The sequence below is a fragment of the Phaseolus vulgaris genome, chromosome 9 (genome assembly GCF_000499845.2).
Source record: "Phaseolus vulgaris cultivar G19833 chromosome 9, P. vulgaris v2.0, whole genome shotgun sequence".
NCBI classification, from domain to species: domain Eukaryota; kingdom Viridiplantae; phylum Streptophyta; class Magnoliopsida; order Fabales; family Fabaceae; genus Phaseolus; species Phaseolus vulgaris.
This window is the reverse complement of record NC_023751.2, coordinates 11176456-11195332: the sequence shown is the minus strand read 5'-3', so window position 1 is coordinate 11195332 and position 18877 is coordinate 11176456. Positions and strand designations below refer to the sequence as shown.

The following is an 18877-nucleotide window of genomic DNA, read 5'->3' as shown; positions in this document are numbered from 1 at the left end:
GAGTTGGCAGTTTTTACAAAATAAACCTGTTAAGTTCAAAACTGAATCTGTTGTTTTCTTAACTGCTTTTCAACTGTTTTTTGAAAAGAAGTTAGAAACTGTTTTCTATATAAACAATGTCTCTCTCACATGAAAGAGTGCTGAGGAATTACGCTTTTGACAGAGATCAAACAACTTCCATGTGAGAAGAAGGATTGAAAGGGTTTTTGAAAGGTTTTCCAAAGAGATTTTCAAGTGTGCTTGTTCTAGGAAACCTTGAATCTTGGTGAAGGTGCTGGTGCAGTTTCTGCAGCAAATTGAACTACTGGTTTTGAGTTCTTGCATCTTCTTTTCAGGTGTAATCTTTCCTTTATTCTGTTTTGTAAAGGTGTAAGTGTTAGTCACTCCTTGATAGGGTTTCTTGGAGTGCAAGGTGTGCTGAAATAGGGTTTTTCAGCATTGTGTGTGGTGTTCTTGTAGTGTTCAAGAACTGCTGGTTTTGTAAGTGATTGGCACTGTTTTTTAGTGAATTCCACCTTGGGGTAAGGTGAGACTGGATGTAGCTCTGTATGAGTGAACCAGTATAAAAACGTGTGTATCTTGCATTCTCATCCCTGCACTCTTTTCTGTTTTTGCTTAATTCTGTCAAGAACTAAATCTGTTCTTTTTAAATTGAATCTGTTAATTCTGGGTTAAGTGAAAACTGTTCTTCCTGTCTTGTTAAAGTTTTCTGATCATAAACAAGGTTGCTGCATATAATGGCTTAAGTGAATTGTGAACAAACTGACCATTCATTAAAACCTGTGAAAGGATCATTTTTCTTGAAATCTTGTGTTGTGTAATTTTGGTTGATCTCTAAGTATAGCTATATCCTTTATCCTCACAATATTAAGCTGATCTGGTTCTGTTCTGATTCTCTGTTGATCACAATTTTACAGTGAACAAAATTCAAATTGTGCCAATACTGCTCTGAAAAATCAATCTGTTTCATATAAAAACAATCTGTTCTTTTTGCCTCTGGAATACTGAAAAATTGTGTGTTCTTGCGAAAATTTTATAAGCTCAATTCACCCCTCCCCTCTTGAACTTAGACACTAATAGACCCAACAACAAATATATAGGTTTAATTTGACAATTTTTTAAGAACAAAATGTAAAAAAAATAATATTTAATTTAAAAAAGAAAGACTGCGGGCCAGCTCTTATGCGGGGCAGGTCGGGAATTCTAACCCACAATAACTTTGCGGGACGGGCCAATGCGGGGCGGGCTGACCCGCTTTGCCACCCCTACTTTTAAATTATTGTATACCTTGATCATCAAACACTCAAATATTTAAACAATAATAATTGGAATAGTTTAAGTACTAAAATTAATAAACCAAATTTGCTTAATTTGAAAATAAATTAACATAATTAATTTGGAAAAGTCACTAAAATAGAAACATATATAATTTAATTAAAAAAACATAACGAATAAGTTATCATATATCATTGAAGACTGGATCTAATGTATTGTTTGCTTTGGGTGTGGGAGCTCTGTCACTACAAGAAAATCATGAAATAAAAACTAATTTTTAGAGACCAAAATAATTAGTTACAATAGTAACTAAATTAGAGACAATTTTAGAAATTAAAACAAAAATTGGTTTCTAAATTAGTTTCTATTATTGTTAAATAGTTTCCAAATTGGTATCTAATTAGCAACCAAGGTTTTAGAGACCAAATTTATAAACTAAATAATTGGTAGTTAAAACCTTGGTTGCTAATTAGATACCAATTTATAAACTATTTAATAATAATATAAACTAATTTAGAAACCAATTTTTGTTTTACTTTCTAAAATGGTATCTAATTTAGTTACTATTGCAACTAATTATTTTAGTTTCTAAAAATTGGTTTCTATTTCATGATTTCCTTGTAGTGTGTCACAGGTTTTTTCTTAAAACAAAGTAAAGGTTGTGTTTGGATTGTAGAGTGAATGTGTCAAGATATGAGGGAGTGAATGCATGAGGATTTAAGAGAAAACGGTAAAGAAAGTGAGTATGTTCGGATCGAGATATTTTAGAGCAAATGTATGAGAAAAATTTATTGAAATTTGTGTGTGATGTGATGGTTGTGAAGAAATAATTTATGTAATAACTAATATTTGTATTTAGATAATTTTAATAATATTTAATTTATTTCATTTGTATTATATTATCATATATATTAACTATGTAATAAACAAAAATAATTTGCCACTTTTAAAAAGACACTTACGAGGATTAAAAAATAAATGTATTTAAATAATTTTTTTATATCGACTTCTAAGCGAGATTACATATGTGAAATGAATTTAGTTTTTGCAAAACTATTAAATCAACTATAATTGAATGAACTACTTTATTATAGTACATTCTAATTTTAAAAGAAAAAAAAATGAAATTTTAAAATTTAATACATATTTCAGAATTTGATTTAATTACCTTATTCGTTCTTATATTTGGGGTCAATATTAAAATATTTTTTTAAATGTATCAAATTGGTCATTTACATTAAGTCCCTCCTAACCGATGTTGCTTACGTGGCAGAGAGAGAATGTGGCAGAGAGAATGTTTATGTAGGAGAGAGTATGTTTATGTGGAGAGATGTGAGATTGAGAGTTATTATTATTATTATTATTATTATTTTTTTTTTTTATTATTATTATTATAGTTATTATTATTACTATTATTATTATCATTATTATTAATGTTATTATTATTACTATTGTTATTTTTATTACTATTATTATTATTAATATTAATATTAATATTAATTTTCTTAATATTAATATTAATATTTTTATTTTTATTTTTATTATTATTATTATTGATATTTTTATTACTATTATTATTATTAATAATAATATTATTATTATTTCTATTATTATTATTATTTCTATTATTATTATTATTTCTATTATTATTATTACTAATAAAAAATTAATAATAATAAAAATAGTAATAATAATAATAGTAATAATAATAATATTAATACTAAGAAAAATAATATTAATATTAAGAATAATAATAATAATATTAATATTAAGAAAAATAATATTAATATTAAGAAAAATAATATTAATATTAAGAAAAATAATATTAATATTAAGAATAATAATAATAATATAAATATTAAGAAAAATAATTAATAATAACAGTAATAATAATAATAATAGTAATAATAATAATATTTATATTAAGAAAAAGATAATAACAATAATATTTATATTAAGAAATAATAATAATAATAATAATAATAACTCTTAATCTCACCTCTTTCTCCACATTACTCTCTCCCACATAAACACTCTCTCTGCCTCATAGACATTCTCTCTGCCACGTAAACAACACATGACGCTGTTAGTGAAATGACTAATTTGAATACATTTTAAAAAATATAGGGATCAAATTGATTTTTTTAAAAACCACGGTACCAAATTAATTATTAACCCAAAATGTAGGAACGAATAAGGTAATTAAATCTCAAATTTTCAAACTCAAAATAAAGAAAAAGGATATGTTAGTTTAAGTTAATTCTAGTCAACTTTAATCTAAACATTCACAATCTATTGCCGCCGTGTTTCATCCTCCCCTGACTTACATCGATAAGGAATCAATTCTTAATCAAGTGACATTTTATTAAACGGTTGACTAATGGATGATTTGGCATGTGAACACCAAAGTAATTATTATCTTACCTTTTCCTGCATCTCATCATGTTGTCATTTACACACTGTTTCTATCCCAGTGGTTGACTATTTTTAGCTTAGCAATATTTCTCAATATTGTGATTATAATATATATATAAACTTAAATTACATGATCAATGGAGCAATTAAGCATGAAACAATGGTGACCTCCTTTAGTTTATATAGTAAATGTTCTTATCTCTTATTGAGAGGGTGTGAATTAGACCACTTCGTACCAATGTGTGTTTTAAATGATCGAATAATATAATTAACACTCTTTATAACACCTATATCTACAACCTCTTTTTTTCTCTCTCTACTAATATAATGTTATATGTTCACAAATTACTTTTTATTAACGTAACTAGAGTAATGACAATTTAGCCTTTTACAGTGTTTAATAAGCGCCTGTGGCCTAATGGATAAGGCGCCTGACTTCTAATCAGGCGATTGTGGGTTCGAGGTCCCACCGGGCGTGAATTTGATTTTCTACATTGATTAAAAAATATTTATAAAATTTTATTTATTATCTAGTACAAATTTAAATGGCCCCCATTAACCTACCTACACATTTGTAAGTAAATTTTATTATTGACACATTTTTTTTTCCTTGTAAATGAAAAAAAGCCAGGTGTATATTGTGAAGGACCATCTCCACCATAGGCATGTATAGTAGTAATGATTTCTCCTTCCTCACCTACAGCATTGGCAGATGATAGCATAAAGAGTATAGGATAAAATAATTAGACATGAAGAGAAAGAGGCATGAATAATGATCTGCTTAGCTTTAGTAGTTGGTGGTTTACAAAATGCTCTGACTTAAACAGCTTTAGCTAATTTAATCAAGACTAAAATTATATTTAATTTAAAATTAAAATTTAGAAAAGTGAATTTAGTTGAATAATTAGTGGAGAAATATACATGTAATATAAAAAGGTTGAAAGACACTTCCGGAATTTTAGATCTGCTAGCATTTTATTACAGTTTAGGAAGACAAAATGTAGTCAAAAGTATAGATATTAGATACCTGTAGCATCATCATTTCTCAACAATATATATGTAGCACAGAATTTGTTTATGTGCAACGGGATAGGGTGAGGTTGGGCAGAAACCATTGTTAAAGATAAGGCATGCTTCAGGCTACTGAATTCAGTACTATTTGCATTATAAATTGATTGAGCACCATCTCCATTTCGTACAATCTTTTCAAAACCATGGATTCCTCCTTGCAATTAACCATTGTAACCATTTCGGTGTCCTTGCTAGTATTTCTCTGGCATGCTTTTCTTGGGAAGAAGAGAAATAAAGGAGGTAGGAACAATAGTAAGGAAGCTCCGGTCCCAGTTGGTGCATGGCCACTTATTGGTCACCTACACCTTCTGGGTGGCGACGACCAACTTCTGTACCGAACACTAGGAACAATGGCTGATCAATACGGACCAGCGTTTAACATCTGGCTCGGTACTCGCAGAGCATTTGTAGTTAGCAGCTGGGAAGTGGCTAAAGAATGTTTCACAACCAATGACAAGGCACTTGCCTCACGTCCCACAACAGTTGCTGCAAAGCACATGGGATACAACTACGCAGTGTTTGGTTTCGCCCCTTACAGTCCCTTTTGGCGTGAGATGAGAAAGATTGCAACTCTTGAACTTCTTTCCAACCGCAGGCTCGAAATGCTGAAGCATGTAAGAGTGTCAGAACTCAATACGGGCATAAAGGAGTTATACAACTCTTGGGTCCAAAACAGGTCTCAACCGGTGGTTGTAGAACTGAACCGGTGGTTGGAGGATTTGACTCTGAACATGGTGGTTAGAATGGTGGCGGGGAAACGCTACTTTGGTGCCTCGGCAACGTGTGATGATGATGAAGCAAGGCGATGCCAGAAGGCTATTAATCAGTTCTTTCATCTAATTGGGATTTTTGTTGTTTCGGATGCGCTTCCGTTTCTGCGCTGGTTTGATTTGCAGGGGCACGAGAGGGCAATGAAGAAAACTGCCAAGGAGTTGGATTCCATACTTGAAGGGTGGCTACAGGAGCATCGAATGCAAAGAGTTGATGGTGAAGTTAAAGTAGAGGGTGAACAAGATTTCATTGATGTCATGTTGGATCTTCAGAAGACTGGTCACCTATCAAATTTCCAATATGATTCCGATACCAGCATCAAATCCACATGTCTAGTAAGTCATTCAACTCAACAACCTAATTTATTTCTTAATATTTTACTTCATGTTTTCTTTGCTTAACCATTAGCTTAATTAGTTTGGATACTGTTTACTTAATGAGCTCGTGTGTCTCTATATATATATAAATCACCAAAATTCTGAAGTTATTCTGTTACCTACTAGTTGAGAGGCTCTTCATTAGATAAACTTTTCTGACTGTACTTTCTGGTTGAAAAGCTTTGCAAGCTAGAAACTAAACTTAATTTTACTTAATTCCCTGTAACGATACTTTTACTGCTGAATTTTGATTGCTATACTTTTTTGTCTGTGAATATGTGCAGGCAATTATACTTGGTGGCAGTGATACCTCAGCGGGCACACTTACTTGGGCCATCTCATTACTCCTCAACAATCGGCAAGCATTGAAAAAGGCCCAAGAAGAATTGGACCTGAATGTTGGCATGGAAAGGCAAGTTGAGGAGTCAGACATTAGAAACCTTGCATATCTTCAAGCCATTATCAAGGAAACCTTGCGGCTATACCCAGCTGGGCCTCTCCTTGGGCCAAGGGAAGCCCAAGAAGATTGCAATGTTGGTGGTTATGATGTCCCTGCTGGCACCCGCTTGGTGGTTAACCTGTGGAAGATTCACAGGGATCCAAGGGTGTGGGAAGAGCCTTCTGCTTTCAGACCTGAGAGATTTCTGACAAGTGATGCTGTTGATGTTCGAGGCCAAAACTTCGAACTCATTCCCTTTGGCTCCGGTAGAAGGTCTTGTCCTGGCATGTCTTTTGCACTCCAAGTTCTTCACTTGACATTGGCTCGTCTGCTTCATGCATTTGAATTTGCAACCCCATCAGATGAACCAGTTGACATGACGGAGAGTCCCGGTTTAACAATTCCTAAGGCAACTCCGTTGGAGGTTCTTCTCACTCCACGCCTTCCACCTCAGTTATATGCCTACTAAATTAACCATGCATATATACCTGCATGCATCTTCTAATAAAACCTTTTACTTTATTCTTCAAACTAGAATTCATGAAATTCCAGTTCTTGTGTTAGCCCATGATGAGATCAGACCGTTACAGTGAAAAGTCAGTGTTATATCATACTCTTATATTTGCGATATCAAATTTATTAGTGCAAACATTACCCTCTCAAGTTATACAAAAATATATAAACTGAATAATGAAAATTTAGATGACATACATGTGACTATTCTCAAGTTTTAGGTTTAACTTAAAGGATATTGTACAATTTTTCTAGAAAAAATCATAGAGAAGAGAAAATATAAACAAAAAATATTAAATAATTAATCTCATATTATAGTTCATGATATGTATTTCATTATAGGATACTAATGGAGTGAACTAAAAGATATCGATATTGTTTTTCACGATTAGTTTCTGTAGAATTTTTTTTTAAAGGTAAAGAAAACCATTATGTGTTTTAGGAATTTTTTTATATTTATTCTAAAGACTTAAAAACATACAATTGCGTCAAATTAAGAGAATATAATATATTTAGGACATAAATATATACACATATAATGAGTTTTAAATTTATTGAAAATTAGTCAATTAAATATATACTTATATATACATATAATGAAAGATTAAACTAAATAAATATATAGTGTAAACCTTAAAATTATCAAAAAAATTATGATTAGGAAATGAAAAAAGAAACATCACAAATGAAGTCCTGAATTTCACCTTCAATTATTTACAAAAGTCGTTTTCGTGGCCTTTGTTGTTTTCCTTTGAACCGTTCGTGCACGTCTCTAACATTTTCCTAACTCGTCAACGTTAAAGTCATAGACATCGCTCTCACTGAAAAAAACAAGAGAAACGGAATCAAGATGTATTATTTCCCAAAATGAGGTGTCTTTGCAAAATTCACTAATCAATATATTCTTTTAACTTTTTAACTTAAATATTAACGTTTATTAAATAATTATTTTATTTTTTAAACGTGTCAAACTATTATTTTTATTTTTCTAAAAGTAAAAATTGATTTAACAACTATTACACACAGTATAATAATACAATAATATAATAATATAAATGAATATAGTGAATGTTTAAAACATGGAAATTTTACCAAAATGGTGCAATTCGTGCGTGTGTTGTTCTATTATATAACAAATGTTCTGTATGAATTTAATATTATTTAACATAATTATTGAAATTTTTATTGACAAGTCAAATTCTCAATTACTAATCTCACATTTGTTAAAATTTAAGAACATTGACTTCAACCACATACTACTTACAACATTAGTGGAAAGATGGAGAACAGAGTCATACCTTTCACTTTTCTCTCGGTGAAACAACTGTTACTTTGGAAGATGTGGAATTGCAACCTCTACCATGACCTCCCATCTACCTACAATCCAATGTCATCCATGCAGTATTATCATCCAATAATACCTTCACAGGTGTTCGGAAATCAGAGTGATGACAATGAAGTCGAAGACACTGACGATGACATTCCACCTTTGCCCCCTCCTACCTTCCATTCGAAAGTCACAAGGACAACCATGAAGACAACGAATAACACTATGTGGCACAACTTCTCATAGATGACAACATTTCCTACATTTCTATTTTTTAATCATATATAAATTGTACTTATTTATCATTTAATAAATATTGTTTAAATCATACTCCTTTTATTTATAATTGTATCAACTATAAACGCTACTTCACCAACATAATTTCATTTTTTTTAAAACAACAAAAAATAGTTTTAATTTTAACAATATTTAAAAACTACTAAATATTTTAGGTAACTTTGTTTTTTCATGAAAAAAAATAGTTTTAATTTTTTTAATATTATTTATCTATAAAATGAATGTTTTTACAATATTCTTATTCACTTTATGAAATTTTAAACAATTTTTAAATTATTATTATATATATTTTTTAATTTTAAAAAATATTAATTATTTAAAAAAAATCAATTTAACTTGTCAACTATACTGAAGTTGAAAACTTTAATTAAAAATAGAAAAAAAAAAGTGGACAGATAACTTTAACTAAAAAATTTCAAGGCAATTTCTCCCTCCATCATATCAATTTCAGCACCCAATCAGTTCTAGAAAATGACAAAAATATCCCTCTTAAATGACGAAAATAACATTACACAAAAATGGAAAAATTATTTTTGAAACTTTTATCTGAAATATTTTGGATTTCAATTTTCGAAACATATTTTTGAATTCTGAAATTTTTTAATCCATAATGTATTTTTAGTTTTGTGTTTAGAATTTTTTTTTCCAGTATGTATTTTTTTATTTCTCAATTATAATTATTATTTTGGATTTTTTAATTTGGAATAAGAGTAATTTTGGAAATTTAAAAAATTGATTTCATGAAGGTTAAAATTGATATGGTGCAGGAAGAATTTGCCAAATTTCTATTCCCGTATTCTTTCTGCATTTACTATTTGCTTAATACTCAAACTGAATTGTCCCATTTTGGGGAAATTTCCTTTAAATATAGTCCATAGAAGTTGATCCAGTGCTCGCAACTTGTCATGGAAGCAGTAGCGCTTGTTGGAGTAGCTGTCTTAGTGTTAATCTGTCACTTCCTCAAATGGGCTACAGCAGGTTCTGCACGCAAGCCACCGGAAGCAGCCGGTGCCTGGCCTTTGATCGGCCACCTTCACCTCTTTGGTCGCTCCGGTCAGCCTCTATACGAAGCCCTAGGAGGCTTAGCAGACAAGTATGGCCCAATATTCAGCATCCGAATCGGTGTGCATCACGCGGTAGTGGTGAGTTCTTGGGAGTTAGCGAAGGAGTGTTTCACCACTCTCGACGTTGTTGTCTCATCTCGTCCCAAATTCACCGCCGCAAAAATCTTGACATACGACTATGCTAGTTTTGCGTTCTCCCCTTATGGAGATTTCTGGCGCGACATGCATAAGATTACGGTTTCGGACCTACTTTCTACTCGACGTGGTGAACTGCTTCGAGGAATTAGAGTTTCGGAGGTGCAGAGCTCGTTGAGAGAACTATACATAACGTGGGTGGAGAAAAGAGGTGATTTGTTGGTGGAGATGAAGCAGTGGTTCGGGAACATGAATCTGAACGTGATTCTGAGGATGGTTGCGGGAAAGCGATACTCTGTGGGGAGTGGAGATGAGGAACGGATGAGGCGGATTCGGAGGGTACTGAGAGAGTTTTTTAATCTGCTGGGGGTGGTTGTGATTGGGGATGCGATTCCGTTTCTTGGGTGGCTTGATATGGGGGGTGAACTGAAGGAGATGAGAAAAACGGCTGCAGAAATGGATAGCTTCATTTCTGAATGGTTAGAAGAACATCGCCAACGAAGAGACTCGGATGGGAGGAAAAGAGAGGAAGACTTCATTGATGTGTTGCTGTCTGCTCTTGACGGGGTCGACCCTGCTGGTTACGATGCCGACACTGTCATTAAAGCCACATGTTTGGTATGCTGTCTCAAAACTAAATTTTTCATTGAGTTTAACATGCATAGTTTATTGTTAGATCATTCTAAATATCCATTGTATTTTGTGGTGGATTTGAGCGGCAAAAGGAGAAGGAAAATGAGAAATAAGAAGAAAAAGGAGGAAAAAGTAAAAAAGTATATAACAAGGTAACAAGATGTGATTGTAAGAGAAAAAATAACAAATTTTTTAATTACGATTAAGAACGATTTAGGCTAGTTGTTATCACTCAAGAGGTTGAATAATGGAGATTTTATCCGAAATTTACAATTGCTAATGGCACTGTTGTTGCATCTTACAGACGTTAATTTCTGCAGCAACGGATACTACAACAGCTACTATGACTTGGGCATTATCGTTATTGTTGAATAATCGCCATGCCTTGAAGAAAGTTCAAGATGAATTGGATGAGCATGTGGGCATGGAAAAACTGGTTAACGAATCTGACATAAACAAATTAGTTTACCTTCAAGCTGTAGTTAAAGAGTCAATGAGATTGCATGCAGCTGCACCACTTCCAGGTCCACGTGAATTCACAAATGATTGTACCTTAGGTGGATACCATGTCCAAGCAGGTACCAGATTGATTTTGAACAGTTGGAAGATGCAAAGAGACCCACGTGTATGGCCAAATCCATTGGAGTTTCAACCAGAAAGGTTCCTCAGCACCCACAAGGGTGTGGATGTGAAGGGTCAACATTTTGAGCTACTTCCCTTTGGTGGTGGAAGAAGGTCGTGCCCTGGCATGTCATTTGCCCTTCAAATGACACACTTAGCTTTAGCAGCTTTTTTGCAAGCATTTAAAGTCACAACACTGAACAATGAACCAGTTGACATGAGTGCCATCTTTGGACTCACACTCATCAAAGCCACCCCGCTTCAGCTTTTAATCCAACCTCGTTTACCACATCAACTCCTTAGTATTCAAACTAAGCAAAATCCACCGCCTTAATAATGCATCCTAATTAGGTTTAGGTAGGTCATTGTCCTTACCAACTCCTTGAATTGGTATCTATGTACAATTATTAGAACTCTGTGTACAATTTTATAGGACTGCGATATTGTGTTTCAAACTAATAATAATAATAATAATTAGTTAAATGTTTGATTAAAACAGTAATATGCTGCACAAAATAAATAGTCCTTTTTAAACTTGAAGCCAAAGTTAAAATTCGGGCCTGCAATTAAATCAGTAAAAACATATTTTTTTTTTCAATTTTAATTCATTAATCGAATTATTAAAGAATCTCAAAATAAATTAAAAATAGATTTATATTAAAATTTTAGAAAGATAAAAAAATATTAATCAAATTATTAAAAAACATTTCAATATAATTTAAAAATCATGCATGGCAAGACTTCTGTAAAAAAGTCCTAGATTAGTATCATGACTTCTATAATAAAAATAAAAATATAAAAAATAACAATTTTTAAAAATAAAAGTCATATATATTAAGCATAACTTCTCTAAAATTAAAACATAAAATAAAAATTACAGTTGTTTTTGTAAAAAAAAATCTAAAATTCCAAACTAAACTCATTTACTATTTTTTTTTATGAATTAAATTAAATTAAGGGAATACATATCTCATCCCAACACTTTACTACTTGATTTTCTTTCCCTTCCTTCTTCCTATTTGTTAAAAGAAATTAAAAAAATCAAGATGAAATTCGGCTTTTCATCATTGCCACCATCCAATTCAGAGGAAAAAAAAGTCTCATTTTCTGATCTGAGACTCGTCAGCTGCACTCCTTCTTCAACACTGGCCCCACTTTCTCATACTTCCATCCTTCTCCATTTTTCCACCCTTATCTTGTAGGGTTTTTTTCTTCTTTATCCATGACTTCACCTTCGTCATTGTTCTTACCTCTTTGCACGTCAAAACTTTGTTAAGGACTCGAGTTTTCTCCTTGGTTTTCTATCGTATTCAATTTTTTAAGTTTTTTATTTTGTTTTGTATTTGAGTTTTCTTTTTCATCTTATGTCATGTTGCTGTTCTCTTCTTCACCTCAACATGTTCTCTTCTTCGCCTCTTTGGTCCCTTTCAGATACTTGAACACTTTGCGTCGTTTTTCTCACTCTTATCTGTTTTCTGATCATGATTCAAACCTGCAGCAGCCTATATGGAAACTTCTTTCTTGTGTTTCCACCCTCATTTTTTAAATGCAAATGTTAATTTAAAATTAAAGTTAATATATTTATTTTAAATTTTTCATAAAAAATATTTAAGTTAAAAAATAAACAAACATTAAATAAAAAACAATTTATTTTATTTTTTCTTAGAGGACTCTGCTACAGTTGTATTCCTCGTATAGTAGTGAACGCTGTTCAAATGAAAAAACAAACGATACAGGATACGAGAATGATGATTTTGCAATTAGTTGACACATTTCACTTTCGAAAATGATATTTGACACTTAGAGTTATAAACAACTCTTATTTGATGGGTTTCAAAATAAATACATATAATAAAAATAAATTTAAAATTAAATAATATAAAAAAGTATTAAAATAATAATATTAAAAGTTATAGTGTAGTTGTATCATTATCCTTTCACTTTTCCAATCACCAGAATCGCAAATTCCATCGTAGTTCAAAAAGTTATTTTTATGATAAGGAATAACAACATACATTTACATTAAAATTATTATGAAGTGAATTAAGCATATTTTTAATCCATTACCCATTCATTTTCAACTGCAAACAAAATTACAAAAAATGAAAACAAGTCTTCAATAACATAAAGATAATTTGTTAGTTTTTTTTAAAAAAAAATTTAATTTTTTCATTATTACAGATTATTAGCCAGATTCAAATCTAAGTCTTTTGAGTGACCAGGGAAGCATTGACCACTAGACCAAACAAGTTCTTTGATCATATTATCATTTTTATTATACTTATACATATTAATATAATTTAAACATATTAATATAATTTATACATATAATATAATTTATACATATAATATAATTTATACATATAATATAATTTATACATATAATATAATTTATACATATAATATAATTTATACATATTAATATAATTTATACATATAATATAATTTATACATATTAATATAATTTATACATATAATATAATTTATACATATAATATAATTTATACATATAATATAATTTATACATATAATATAATTTATACATATTAATATAATTTATACATATAATATAATTTATACATATTAATATAATTTATACATATAATATAATTTATACATATTAATATAATTTATACATATAATATAATTTATACATATTAATATAATTTATACATATAATATAATTTATAAACATATTAATATAATTTATACATATAATATAATTTATACATATTAATATAATTTATACATATTAATATAATTATTATTAATAATAATAATAAAATAAATTATATTTATATTATTATTATTAATATTATTCATATTATTAATATTTATTAATGTTATAATTAATATTATTATTAACATTATATTCATATTATTATTAATATTATTAATATTTATTAATGTTATAATTAATGTTATTATTAACATTATATTCATATTATTAATATTTATTAATATTATTATTAATATTATTATTAACATTATTATTAATATTAATATTATTAATATTATTATTAATAGTATTAATATTCATATTATTATTAATATTCATATTATTATTAATATTTATTATTATTATTATTATTATTAGTATTAATATTCATATTATTATTAATATTTATTAATATTATTATTAATATTATTAGTATTAATATTCATATTATTAATATTATATTCATATTATCAATATTATATTCATATTATTAATATTAATTTTGATATAAATATACATTTAGATATTTATTGTGTGTGTATAGTAGTTTTATTTGACTTGAGTAATATTACTTTTATCCGGATATAGATAGATAGAGAGAAAAAGGAAGAAATTATATAATATTAATATAACTTTAATACTATAAATACATATATATATTGATTAATATATTTCTTTATTTAATCATTAATTTTTTAAAACTCATGGTTAAATTTAAATTTACTTTCATATTATATATATATATATATATATTAATATAAAATTATTTGATATCTTATTTTCAAATATAGGTTATTATAGGTAGTTGTGAAGTTTTTGTTAGATGGCTATATAGGTGCTTGTATCTTACACTTTTTTTCTGATTTGAGATTCTTGTATAAGGATTGAAATATTCTTAAAATGTTTTGTTTAATTTTTTTTATTCTTTGTCGATAAAAAAAATCTTATTTTCAAATATTTACTTACATAGATTAAAATTGATATAATGTATAATTTTTAAAATATTTTAAATTATAAATTATTTAATCACTTTGTCATTATGATTTAAATATTAGTAGAAAGGGTTATTTAGTAACAACTTTTTACATAGATTTATGGAATAATTAATATAGTTTAAACTATAATGATATGCTAACTAGTAATCTGTATTAGAGATTTAATTAATAGTTAATGTAAAAGTCATCATTTTATGTTAAAAGATAATATTGTTTGTTGACAATATTCTTTACTATATATAACACACAAGTAAAACCAACTACCTATAATAAACTTAATTAAGTCAATATGATCGTAAAATAATAATTAATATGATAGTTGATTTTAATGTAATAGGTAATATGATGACTATGAGTATGACATATATTAAATTTGATTCATACTAATAGATAATATAATAAATTATGTTTAGATTCAAGTAGATTATAGATAAATTAAATGTGATTCATATGTTAATATTGTTAGTATCATTAATATTGTTAGTATTATTATTATTATTAGTATTATTAATATTTTTAGTATTATTAATATTGTTAGTATTATTAATATTGTTAGTATTGTTAGTATTGTTAGTATTAATAATATTGTTAGTATTGTTAATATTATTAATATTGTTAGTATTATTAATATTATTAATATTGTTAGTATTATTAATATTGTTAGTATTTTTAGTATTATTAATATTATTAATATTGTTAGTATTATGCTTAGTGTAGTGGTTAAATTTTACTTGATTGCTGAAAGATTGCTGAAAGATTGCTGAAGGAACCTGGCTTCGAATCCCATTCACTGCTAATATTTACATACGGATCAAAATCCGTATGTAATAATCTGTCGGAAAATTAAACATAAACAGGGATGGGTGAATACAACTACTAAAAAGATGTGTTTTGAACGCATTAATGCGAGCTATATTATATTCACATTTACAGTGTATGGTCCTAAGGAACTTCTAGTTTCTTCTGTTTCTCGATGAACAGGAAATGAGAGTAATCTATCTACTTCTGCAAGTCAAAATAAGTGGCTGAGTGCGTTTTCATTTCATGGTGATCAAAGGTATATGGTAAGAAAAAGTTAGGATGAGGCAAAAAAAAATCAGTGGCATGAAGAAGAAAGTTATGGTGTTAGTCAGCCAAAAAAAAAAACGAATAAAGAAGATGACGCACGGCAACTCAAATTCCAGGAGATATTGAAATTTATTGGGTTAGACTAAGGGAAATTGGGCCTGTGTACGATGGATTAGAGTCTTTTTGGATTACACATTCTTAGCAGTGAAGAAGAGATTATGATATCTCTAACTTAGGAAACATTCAGTTTCAAATTGAAGGGGCAAAGAACGGATCTAAATAATTGTATAATTATATTATTTCAAGTGATTAAATAACACAATAGATAAGTGGTTGTAAATTGATTATAATATTTGCAGAGTCATGATAATTTGACACTTCCATCATTATAATTTGTCACTTTCATCTCTTGAGCTCATATTACAACTTCATAAATGACTATTTTATTTATATTTATTTCATTATTATAATATAATATTTTATTATGAATAGTAATTGTGGATGTAGATGAACAATATCAACAAATATCTTTTCTATTAGCAGTGCTTATATTTGACTCTTTAAAAATTAAATATATCAGTTTAAAAATTCAATACATTAATATTTTAATTATATTTATTTATTTTTATTTTTAAATATTATTATATTAATTTAAGGTACGCTAAAAGAATCTTGTTCATAATATTAAAACCACTGGTTCTTGTTACTACGTTTACGTCTTCCCATTCCATCTACCGCTACTCACTATACCGAATAGAATTTGTTGATATAATAGCTGAATTGCGATGGAGCTTACGATTCAGTACCTGTTTGCAGCAGTTATTGCGATACTCTTAATTCCTTTCCTCATCAAAAGGGACACACCAGGTTCCGCCCGCAAGCCACCGGAAGCAGCCGGTGGGTGGCCTTTGATCGGTCATCTTCACCTCTTAGGTGGTTCCACTGAGCCTCCTTACATAACCTTAGGATCCTTAGCAGACAAGTATGGCCCAATATTCAGCATCCGAATTGGTGTGCACCCAGCTGTAGTGGTAAGCTCTTGGGAGTTAGCCAAAGAGTGTTTCACCACTCTCGACGTCGTTATCTCTTCTCGCCCCAAATTCACCGCCGCTAAAATCTTGGGCTACAACTATGCTAACTTTGGGTTTTGCCCTTACGGAGACTTCTGGCGTCAGATGCGCAAGATTACGGCTTCAGAGTTGCTCTCCTCCACCCGCTTCGAACTTCTTAAGGATATTAGACACTCCGAGGTGCAGAGCTCCATCAAAGAATTGTACACATCATGGGCCGACAAAAGAGGTGGCTCCGATTATTTGTCGGTGGAAATGAAACAGTGGTTCGGAGACGGCAATCTCAACGTCATTCTGCGGATGATTTCGGGAAAGCAATACTCCGCCAACAGTGAAGACGAGCAACAGGTGAGGCGGATTCAGAGGGTTTTCAGAGAGTTCTTCCGTTTGACAGGGTTGTTTGTGGTTGGAGACGCCATTCCATTTCTGGGGTGGCTTGATTTGGGAGGTGAGGTAAAGGAGATGAAAAAAACGGCTATAGAAATGGATATCATCGTTTCTGAATGGTTAGAAGAGCATCGCCAGAAAAGAGAAGCTGATGAGAGCAAAACAGAACAGGATTTCGTTGATGTTTTGGTGTCAGTCCTTAAAGGCGTCGACCTTGGCGGTTATGACATTGACACAGTCATAAAAGCCACCTGCACGGTACGCACCACTGCATGATAGATTGCAATCCCCTTTCTCCTCTTTCATTTATTATAGAAATATACGTATAAAAATTGTCTTCATTTTCTGTTGGTTCGTATTCAGTATGAGCTCACGTTACCCTCTATTTAAATATTGTAAAGACGGAGAACAGAAATATACTAGACAAAAATTGAAATGTGGTGGCATTATTGTTGCATTTTGCAGACGCTGATTGCTGGAGCAACTGATACCACAGCAGTTACTATGACATGGGCTCTCTCGTTGTTGCTAAATAATCGGCACGCATTGAAGAAAGTACAGGATGAATTGGATGAGCACGTGGGAAGAGATAGATTAGTGAATGAATCGGATATAAACAAATTAGTTTATCTTCAAGCTGTGGTTAAAGAGACACTGCGATTGTATCCATCTGGGCCATTATCGGGTCCGCGTGAATTCACAGAAAATTGTACATTGGCTGGCTTCCATATTCAAGCGGGTACCCGATTTATGTTGAACACTTGGAAATTACAAAGAGATCCACGAATATGGTCAAATCCATTGGAGTTTCAACCAGAAAGGTTCTTGAACACCCATAGAAGTGTTGATCTCAAGGGTCAGCATTTCGAATTCCTTCCCTTTGGTGGTGGAAGAAGGTTGTGCCCGGGCATATCATTTGGCCTTCAAATGACACACTTGGCATTAGCTTCATTTTTGCAGGCGTTTGAAATCACCACCCCATCCAATGCTCAAGTTGATATGAGTGCCACGTTTGGACTCACAATTATGAAAACCACTCCTCTTCAGGTTTTACTCACACCCGCTTTATCACATCAGCTACTCGTTGGCGTTGTCAATGATGTTTAGCAAAATCCATTGTATTAACCAACCTCTAAGACGCTATTAATCTGTTGAGAAACTGTTTAATTGATTGTACATTTAAAGATCTTAGCTCCCTTGATGAACACAACCTAGACAGTGAAGAAGATGATTTTCGACTCATCAAACCAATTTTATCCTTTAGAGAAGTCTTTCGTAATCACCACCTAACCAATGAATAGGATTTCCGCACTCTTTCACCAAACCATTGATAAGAGGAAGCAAATTTGTATTTCCTTTTCTTCCATCAATATCGGGAATTCAATAAAACATTATAATAAATAAATAAATAAAAGTTTGGTATGTTTAATGATACATTGTTTATTTTAGGGGTGAAGATATGTTTATACCATATTCAGTAATAATATATGCTTGACAAATAAATAAATTAATATTTTAATTATATTTAATTTATTTTTAATATAAAACATTATTATATTACTATAATAGTTTTTCAACTGTATATATTTTACATTTTGAGTGTCAACCTAATCTTTTTCTTATTTTACACATGGATTTTATTAATAAAATAGTAATGGAGTTAAAAGAAAAAGAAACAAACACCATTTTTTCATTAATTC

The 18877-nt window shown here is 30.1% G+C and overlaps 3 protein-coding genes and 1 non-coding gene across 4 annotated transcripts; all 4 read left to right on the top strand.

The window, feature by feature from the left end:
• Positions 1 to 4094: 4094 nt before the first annotated feature.
• TRNAR-UCU (transfer RNA arginine (anticodon UCU)) lies at positions 4095 to 4168 on the top strand. Its single transcript has one exon. It is a non-coding gene; the product is annotated as a tRNA-Arg (tRNA).
• A 605-nt stretch (positions 4169 to 4773) lies between these two features.
• Positions 4774 to 6997, top strand: LOC137823021 (xanthotoxin 5-hydroxylase CYP82C4-like). Its single transcript, XM_068628090.1, has 2 exons — positions 4774 to 5867; positions 6194 to 6997. Exons 1-2 carry the CDS (start codon positions 4905 to 4907, stop codon positions 6815 to 6817), a joined length of 1587 nt encoding a protein of 528 aa, XP_068484191.1. The 5' UTR covers positions 4774 to 4904; the 3' UTR covers positions 6818 to 6997.
• A 2264-nt stretch (positions 6998 to 9261) lies between these two features.
• Positions 9262 to 11421, top strand: LOC137821782 (cytochrome P450 CYP82D47-like). The gene is made up of 2 exons (XM_068626535.1): positions 9262 to 10302; positions 10622 to 11421. The coding sequence occupies exons 1-2, from the start codon at positions 9391 to 9393 to the stop codon at positions 11270 to 11272; spliced, it is 1563 nt and encodes a 520-aa protein (XP_068482636.1). The 5' UTR covers positions 9262 to 9390; the 3' UTR covers positions 11273 to 11421.
• Positions 11422 to 16394: 4973 nt separating this feature from the next.
• Positions 16395 to 18611, top strand: LOC137822716 (cytochrome P450 CYP82D47-like). Its single transcript, XM_068627663.1, has 2 exons — positions 16395 to 17435; positions 17643 to 18611. The coding sequence occupies exons 1-2, from the start codon at positions 16506 to 16508 to the stop codon at positions 18282 to 18284; spliced, it is 1572 nt and encodes a 523-aa protein (XP_068483764.1). The 5' UTR covers positions 16395 to 16505; the 3' UTR covers positions 18285 to 18611.
• The last annotated feature ends 266 nt before the right edge of the window (positions 18612 to 18877 follow it).